This window comes from Phaseolus vulgaris, chromosome 2, assembly GCF_000499845.2.
Source record: "Phaseolus vulgaris cultivar G19833 chromosome 2, P. vulgaris v2.0, whole genome shotgun sequence".
Taxonomy (NCBI): domain Eukaryota; kingdom Viridiplantae; phylum Streptophyta; class Magnoliopsida; order Fabales; family Fabaceae; genus Phaseolus; species Phaseolus vulgaris.
Genome location: NC_023758.2, coordinates 39527597 through 39536685, shown reverse-complemented (window position 1 = coordinate 39536685; position 9089 = coordinate 39527597). Strand labels below are relative to the sequence as shown.

Below are 9089 nucleotides of genomic sequence, written 5' to 3'. Positions count from 1 at the left end.
AAAGACATTTTATGATCTAAAAAATTATGGTCATAGATTTTTTGTACGTGTCCTTCCTCTCATAAGTCCTCACTCTCACCAATGCTAGAAAGCCTTATCTCTTTGTACGCTTTTAAAATGGCTTTCACCATTAAAATGGCGGAGAAAGGAATTCGAAATAGCAATAAAGGAAGCATAGGTGAAAAGAAATTCACATGAAAGAAAAAATCCAAAACAAAATGTCATTTAACTTTATATATTTATCTTTATTTTTTCCATTTATTTTCAAAACATTCTTGCCTCTTTTGTGTTCATGCATTTCCTTGCATACTACACACTCCTTCCCTACTTTTACCACCATACTGATTTTAAAATAGTTTTAACTTTCTCAACGTTATCTCTTGTTTTTCGTGTTAAAACTCAATATGCCACTTTATAAAATATTTATCAAAATATATTTTTCTCTTTTTAACATACTGAAAAGTACTTCCAAATTATTGAAAAATCATTTTTTAATGTTAAGGAAACAAAATATTTTCTATAAAGTACATTTTGAAATATGTTTAGATTTTATTAAAAAATTGCTAGAATTTAACATACAAATCGAATGTATTTTGATTTGGTTTAGTCTTGATTTAATTTTAAAGAGTAGCAGATTCTAATGATGGGACTTTAGACAATACTTTGTATAATGTTTTCAAATATATTTATCTTAATATTAAAAATGGAATTTTCATTTTTTTCCAACAAACATTTTATAACAAGGATTTAAAAAATAAAGAGACATAATGTCATACTTTTTATATAATTGATAACATAGTCGTATTTTCATTTTGTTTTTATTCATAAATAAACTATAGAATTTCAGTATTAAAAGTTATAATACAAATTTACCATGTTTTCATCAAAATAAATATATTGGAAACACAAACAATCAAAATAGAGCAACTCCCAATGACCCACCCTAATAAAAAATTTAGTTGCTAATTAAATTAAATTTATAACATTGCATTTTAATATAATAAATATTCTTGTTTGATTTAATTTGGTTGCATTCTTCATTTTCAAAGTGAAAAACATACTGATTGTTTGACAAAAATTATATCCAAAAATAAAATAAAAACGATTTTGATCAGTTATCCATTTTGTGAATTGATTTTCAATTATACCTTTTTATTAGTTCGATTTTTAACAATCTTACAATAAATGAATATTCTATTCCTTTTCTACATTTTAAAATGCACTTTTGGAACACATTTTTTTTCGTAACAATATTTATTTTGTTTTTCATATTTTAAAAAGTACTTTCTAAAATATTAAGAAAATAAAAATAAATTAAACAAGGTATATTTTATAATGTAAAAAAAGAAACAAATATTCCAGGAAATATTTTTCGAAAGACTTTCTTTATATTTTGAAATATACTTTCAAAATTACATCTTATTTTCAAAATTTTTTGAGAAGTATTTTGGGTTTTTTTGACCATGATGGGGTTATTTTTTTTTGCTTTTTACCAAAATTGGGTCCGTTTAAAAAAAATTACAAATTTAGGCAAATCGTGTCATTTTGGCACGACTTCATATGCACAAATCGTCCCAATTAGGCACGACTTCTGCCTTGTCATACTGAAGTCGTGCTAACTTGGCACGACTTCTACCACGTCATATTTTTATTGTTTATATATTGGGTAGTAAGTTATGTAATGTTAAAAATTAATTTGATACTTAATTTTCTAAGAGTGTTAGTTTGAAGAAACAAAAAATTGGATAATCGTGTATGGATCATGTTTGACAGTAATGTAATACAATAACTTGATTATTTGATTAATTAAAAAATGAAGAAAATTGTTATTGAATTTGAAAATAAATAGATAAATGAAAATTTATTGTATTTGGAAAATAAATAGAGAATTATTGTTGTGAATTTGCAAAATAAATAACTTGAGAAGTAATGATTTTACAAAATACGTAATGATTAGAAGAGATTAATTAGAACTAAACAAATTAGTAAGATTCATTACAAGATATAAAATAAAAAATAAAGTTGAACTAGAAGTAAATTATTCCAATTTTTTGTTTCTTAAAACTAACACTCTTAGAAAATTATGTATCAAATTAATTTTTAATATTACATAACTTACTACCCAATATATAAACAATAAAATAAAAAAAATTATGACGTGGCAGAAGTCGTGCCAAGTTGGCACAACTTCAGTAAGACAATGCAGAAGTCGTGCTAAGTTGGCACGACTTCAGTATGACAAGACAAAAGTCATGCCTAATTGGGACGATTTGTGCATATGAAGTCGTGCCTAATTGGGACGATTTGTGCATATGAAGTTGTGCCGAATTGGCACGACTTGCCTAAATTTGTAATTTTTTTTAAACGAACCCCATTTTGATAAAAAGCAAAAAAAATAACCCCATGATGGTAAAAAAACCAGTATTTTGGAACACTTTTATCATTTTCTTATTTTGGAAATGCTCTCTTTATATTCTGAAATATACTTTCTAAAACTCATTTTTATTTTTTAAATATTTTGGAACACTTGTCATTTCATATTTTTAGAATCTTCTCTTCCATTTTAATGGAAACTATTTTCTAGAATATGAAAGTTAAAAGAGTATTTCAGAAAATAGTTTTTGAAATGATAAGAAATGTGTTTTGGATTTTTTTTCTTCTAAATAAACATTTTAAATTGAAGTTTATGAGAGAACAAAACTTGATTTTAATTAAATTTTTATGGCACTATTGACCGAAAGGGTGGGGGGAGTGAAAAGGCGTCTAGTAGTGTTAGGGAAAAGAAGAGAAAGAAAGGATAAATATGTCATTTTAAATAAAAACAAAAAGAAAGTGTATATATTAAAAAAGGGAGTGCAAATAACCTTCAAATCTAACCTACTTTTGTCCATATGGTTGCTACTGTTTTCTACTTTTTACTATTTACACTCCCTTAAATTTTTGTTTACACTCTCTTTTACTTTAATTTTATTTTTATTACTACCTATGTTTTTCTTTATCTAAAAATAAGTATAAACCTTAAACCCCATTCTTTTCAACTAACTTCGGTTGTCCTCAATTATTTCTAATAGTTTTGTATTTTTTTTGCTATTAAAAGTGTGTAAAATTTACTATAATTTTGTTTTATTGCAATTTTTTTAAATTAATTTGTTTGTATAAAATATATTTTTGTGAAATTATTGATTTTGTATGAGGTATATTTCAGTTTTTACCATTCTAGAAAATACCTTCTATGTTCTGATACCCATATTAGTACTTAGAATCATTCTTGACAGATTCTAAAAGTCAATATGAGACACGGCACCGCCGCACCACAACCCCAACCTTCACCGTCCAATTCGCTTCCTCACCGGAAGAAGAAGCGTAACCGCAAAGCCGCCGCCACTTCCACTTCCACTTCCGTTTCCTCTGAAACCAGCTTCGCAAATGGTCCTGACCAGCTCAAGAATCACATTCATGACGCTGTCATTGAGTGCGAGCAGAAACCTAAAGGGGAACAGAGTAAAGGCGCTTTTCCTTTGGAGGAGCTAAGGCAGAGAAGCGTGAAAGGTGGCGAGAGTTTGGGAAATTCGGTGGTTACGGCCGTCGATGCAGGTGACGTTAAGGAAGTTAGTTCGGTTGCAGAGGCAACATCGGGGACGGCTGAGTCGTCGGAGTTAAAGCGTGTTTTGGAAGATGATTCGATCTGTGAGTACAATCTAGCTAGTACTTTTTTGGACAAAAATAGTCAATTTATTTAGTTGTAAAATATATACCATGTTATGAAATTAGTTTCTTGCAATGGGTAAATTGAAAGGGAATAAAAAAGGACCATATTGTCTATCTTTAATATTCTCATTATATTTATATGTAATAACTAATATTTTTTTTTATCTTTTAAATTATTTTATACTTGCATGCCAACAGCATGATGTGGTGTGGAAAATCCAATAGTGCTTTAAATATTACTGTAGATTTTGAAACTGGCTTGTGTTAGTTCCTTCCTGACATTTAAGTAAGGCTTTTAGGGTTTTTAGGGTAAAGTGGTTGAAATTATGAAAATTCAAAAAGGATAATTACAATTTGTGAATTACGTTAGTCCAAATGTTACGTGCAATCAGTGATTTAATGATATTAACCTAATTTTTAAATATTAAAATAACAATTAGTGATTAAGTTTTAAAAATGGTTTAAAACTATTGATAATTTTAAGAATATATTTGAAATTTAGTTTTAAGGACCTACATGACAAGACAATGTTGAGCACTTTTAAAGACTGGAATGGAAATTAATCATGAGAGTTTAATTTTTGTGTAAAAATATTTAAGCATTAACTAATGTTTTTTTTTTTTGCAGAAAAAAAAGTGTAGTTACTGTTTAAATTTTCTTACATAGAAATTAAACTCTTAAAGAAAATCACCATGTGATTAAGGACTTTTAAGGTAATTATTCAAAAGTCAACAAACTTATCCTATACTAATTTGTGATTGGACAATAGTATGATAGTGAATAGCTTATTTACTATTTTAAGTGATAATAGATGAGGATGCATATGATGTTGTGCGTGAGGGTGAAAATATAATGCTGTGGCCTGTAAGCCTGTTTTCTTCTTATGTTTCATCGGTTCACTAATCAGTGGTCAATCTGTAATTTGATTATTTTTAGAAGTTTGTTGCGTTCCTTATAATTTGTCTTGTTTTATTAAGGTATTTATGCTTTACAACATATTTTCAGCGAAGAAGTCACCCGTGTTGTACTTTTTTGAGAAAGTGTACTATGGAAATTCTGTGTGGAGCACAACAACTATTGGGGATGAAAAGGGACGAGAAAGAGTTTATGACACTATCTTCCGCTTGCCATGGAGATGCGAATTGGTATTTGGTATACTTTTGTTTAATTCGTTGAAAAAGAAAATTAATAAAAGGGAACTTTGTATGCCGTTCACAATGTCATCTATAGGTGCACTTCAGTCCAGTGTTTAGATGCTGTATTTTTCCTCATAATTAACAAATCAGAATAAAATGTAGAAAGGATGAAACCTGAAACTGTTCACCTACTATACTTAATTTATGTCTGTGTATTTTTATTAAGATATTCTACCTTTTGTGTTATGATTTCTCAAACATGGAATGCATTATTGCAGCTTATAGATGTTGGTTTCTTTGTCTGCTTCAATTCATTTCTGTCATTGTTAACTGTCATGCCCACAAGGATGCTGATGGCCATTTGGAGGCTTCTGAAAACAAGGTTCGCCGCCCTTCAATTTTCTTCTCGTATTTATAGTACTTTAATGTTTTGTTAAGTATGCTTACATTTGTGAGGATTTTGATGTTGGATTAATCTTGCATTTGCTGTTGTGATTTAGATGATGGACTAATCCTCTAGTGCACTGTTTTTAGTATTTAGTTTCGTAAATAATAAATTTCCTTAGGGGAAAGAGAACAAGGTGATTTTTTTTACCCGTGCCACCCAGATTAAATAGTTCATTTAACGACACAGTAATAATATACGCCTGATTTTTTTTTTTAAATTATAAGTGGATTGCCGTGGTCCTGTGTTTATTGAAGGGTTGGAACCAATCTTCCATTTTATGGTACAATATGCTAATTTTTGTGCTTTGATTTATATGCTTTTATACAGTGCTTGTGTTCTGTTTTAAGATTTGTGGTTGCATTTCAGGATTTTTAAGTTTTACACTCTGACCTTATTGTGCTCATGGCAGGAAGTTCAATAGGCCATCTACAATTGAGTTTTCAGATTTTGGCTGTTTTCTTATTTTGGTTTGCGGAGTCACTGTTTTGCAGCAAATAGGTATTCCATGGTTTATCTTTTCTCTTTTTCCTATTTTCATTGATCACGTTCAGTTTATTACTTTGTTGTTATAGAAAATTTGTTCCCTGCTTTAAAATTTTTGTTATCTTAGATATCAGCTTAATATATCATATGATCCGTGGTCAAGCAACAATCAAGTTGTATGTGATCTACAATGTGTTAGAGGTGAGCATAAATTAATCTTTGAACCTAGGTTGTACTGATTAATTAGGTCTCCATACATGCCAAATTTCTGAACTTCTGATTGTAAACCAAGATGGATATTCAAATTAGATCATTGTTTGGCATTTTTGCCATAGATAGCGAGCCAGAACTTGTGTGACCAAGTCAATATGCATGATATGAAAGATGGGAATTTTGTATGTGAATCATTAATGTGTATATATATATAACTCGGCCTTTTGGATTTTGAACAATTCATTTCACAAATCACACTACTCAAAATGTAAGCTTTTTCTGTCTTCTATATTCTGTTGATTGCATGTCATAACTGTCTTAATTTCTGGACTGAAATTTATAGTGACTGGTCCTTGAACCCTCTTGCAGATATTTGATAAATTATGTCAAAATTTTATTGGGGATGTGCTGAAAATGCTATTTCATTCAGCAGAAAAACTTGCAAGATGTCCCCCAGAAACACAAAGTATGAGATTCTGGATATGGAGATTTATTTCAGACCAAGTTTTAGCTGTTGTTACTTCAAATATCCTTTTTTCTGAGTGATAATTTTTTTATGGCTAAAACAAAAGTGCTGGTTATTTTCCTTGACTAGCTGTACTTGTTCATTCTTTTATCTTATTAGTTCAGGCAATCACTTTATCAGCCTGTATTGTTTCTCACTACAATGCCCTGCCAGCCTTGCTGGTGTCCAATAATTTTGCCGAGATAAAAAGCTATGTGTTTAAGGGATATAGTAAGGATAATGTTCACAGTATGGTGTACTCTGGTGAGTTGTCTTTCTTACTGCAGTTGTTTTTTCTTTGATTGCATTATATATTCCCCTTTTTATGTTGTCTTATATTCTTTCATTATTTTTTGTCCCTTTATCGTATTGCTGACTAGCAGATTCAGTAGAGAGATTCCATATATCAGCATGTATCTTATTTGTTTTGGCTCAAAATATTCTGGAAGCAGAAGGACCCTGGTTTATAAGCTTTATCAGTGTAAGTTTATTTAAATTTGTAACACCTAAGATATATTCCATGAGTTTTTCAGGGGAAATAAATTTCATTGCTTGGTTCGGTCTTGCTCTTATCACAGTTATTTTGTATGATGCAGAATATCCTCTTGGTTTATCTATTTGAGATGGCTATAGATGTGATCAAGCATTCATTCATTGCCAAATTCAACAACATTTCGCCAATTGCATATTCTGAGTTTCTTGAAGTCCTATGTAAACAGGTATTATAATTGTATTTTATGTGCATGTTAGTTGTGAAATATGATTAGTAGTTACTGCTCAAATGCGAATTGTACTCGAACGTAAGAACTCTTTCTATACTCAATTGCAAATGCTTTATGAAATTATTAGCTGCAGCGTGCAGAATGTTTTGTTGAGAAAGGGGCTGTATTCCTGTGTCCCTAGTTTTTTTGTTGGGCAACATGGACGAACATAAATATAATCGAGTTCCATGTTTTAGCTACCCCAACTTACAATTCATTATTTCTCTCATTCAGAATCGAATTATTTATTATATAATTAAGAAAGGCTCTTGATGCCAAGGTTTGTACCTTGGATAAAAAGAAAGTTAATACTTTATGGCTCTTATCAAACAAATTTTCTCAATAGTCTAGTGCTAGTATGCTCCATGTCTACAAAATAAAGCCTATAATAAATAATTATTTGAACATGCTCCTTGGATAAGCCATTAAAGCCTTTTCCTCCTCATTAATTATTGGTGCGCGCTGTTTCATAACAATCACTTAATGAATTCATCGTGAAAATTAGTTATTTATAATTTTTAAGTTTCATTGGAGTGTGTATAGGCATGTACTTTTGTGTGACGGAAGGAGAACAGTATTTGTCCTTCTATTAATGTGTCAAGAAAAACCAAATTTTGAATCTGTTGTTTGCTTTATGTTAATATGCTATAATTGTCTATTTTCTTTTATGGACGTTTTAGAATATACGATTGACTGCTGTATTTGTTTTGTAGACTCTACATGTGCAAACTGAGGATGCAAAGAAAAAGTTGACTTTTGTCCCTCTTGCTCCAGCGTGTGTGGTAAGCACGAATTTAGTGTCCTTTTTCTCCTTGCTTTATGGCTTCTGATTGGATGTCTGCTTATTCCCTCCCATTTTTTCTTGTTCTTAGGTCATTCGAGTTCTGGCTCCAGTTTATGCTGCTAAGCTTCCTTACAATTCCCTTTCACGGAGGCTATCTTGGATTCTGTTATTTTCGGCAATAACCTACATTATGCTAACAAGCCTCAAGGTTCTAATTGGCATGGTTCTACAGAAGCATGCCAGATGGTATGTTAATCGCTGTCAAAGGAGGAAGCATCATCTTCATGCAGATTAACTTGTGGAGCACAACTGAATTAATGCAGATCAATTTCCAACACCAAGGAAACACATACACGTAAAATATTGTACCTTGTACCATATTTATGCTCATGCAAGAAATCTTTGAAGCATGTGGTGCAGTAGTACTCATCAAAGCTGTGCATTTGAGGCTTGTAAATGATTGTGTATGTACATTACAGAGATTATCATTCATCGTCTTTTATATAGTTTATTAATTAATTAGAAAACAAAAATGTCTTTCTGTACATGTAAATGTTCTGTAGCTTCTACTATATCTAGGAGATGACAAGCTTTTTTGTTGTTTGTCCTTGTGAAGCACATACATACTGGAGCCAGCATTTCTTCATGACATATTATCACGCTTCTAAAGAAGACAAATCCATCCCACGATAGTCCAACACTCAAGGAGTGTCCTTTCCCACGAACCAGGTTCATCAGAAAAAAAAAACTCAGTGGTTTATTAAAGAATAACATAGAATAACATTGGTCTTTCTAAATTTTTCAAAATTTAGTTTTATTTCCCTATAATATGTTGTTTGTTTTTCATTCCTATAATTTTGAAACGGGTAATTTTAATCCGAAATACTGTCTATAGTGTTTACAAAACCCTATGTAAACAATCTTAAAGACTATAAGTGATAGCATTTTAAAATTAAAATCTTGAAAATGAATGAGGAAATTTGGAAGGCTAAAATACAACTTCAAATATTTTGGAAGAAACAAAAAATAATTTTTACCCTTATTTATATAG

At 30.4% G+C, this 9089-nt stretch overlaps 1 protein-coding gene across 4 annotated transcripts; it reads left to right on the top strand.

Annotated features, from left to right (window-relative positions):
* Nucleotides 1-3243: 3243 nt before the first annotated feature.
* Nucleotides 3244-8866, top strand: LOC137811990 (protein POLLEN DEFECTIVE IN GUIDANCE 1-like). Of its 4 annotated transcripts, XR_011081214.1 has the most exons (12): nt 3244-3687; nt 4714-4853; nt 5123-5226; nt 5702-5790; nt 5903-5976; nt 6358-6514; nt 6590-6757; nt 6877-6974; nt 7090-7212; nt 7968-8036; nt 8127-8502; nt 8655-8866. XR_011081214.1 is itself a non-coding variant. In XM_068613851.1 (11 exons), exons 1-11 carry the CDS (start codon nt 3291-3293, stop codon nt 8331-8333), a joined length of 1626 nt encoding a protein of 541 aa, XP_068469952.1. In that variant the 5' UTR covers nt 3244-3290; the 3' UTR covers nt 8334-8641. The 4 variants fall into 4 exon arrangements, 3 of the variants coding, with proteins under 3 accessions (XP_068469952.1, XP_068469954.1, XP_068469953.1); XM_068613851.1 differs by lacking the exon at nt 8655-8866 and having other exon boundaries at nt 8127-8641; XM_068613853.1 differs by lacking the exons at nt 5903-5976; nt 8655-8866 and having other exon boundaries at nt 3245-3687; nt 6422-6514; nt 8127-8641.
* The last annotated feature ends 223 nt before the right edge of the window (nt 8867-9089 follow it).

Bases quoted from the DNA above. Each gene is read 5' to 3' on its own strand.
- LOC137811990 (XM_068613851.1), top strand. From the start codon at position 3,291: ATGAGACACGGCACCGCCGCACCACAACCCCAACCTTCACCGTCCAAT. The intron at 3,688-4,713 runs GTGAGTACAATC...ACATATTTTCAG, and splicing joins TTTGGAAGATGATTCGATCT to CGAAGAAGTCACCCGTGTTG. The intron at 7,213-7,967 runs GTATTATAATTG...TTTGTTTTGTAG, and splicing joins TTGAAGTCCTATGTAAACAG to ACTCTACATGTGCAAACTGA.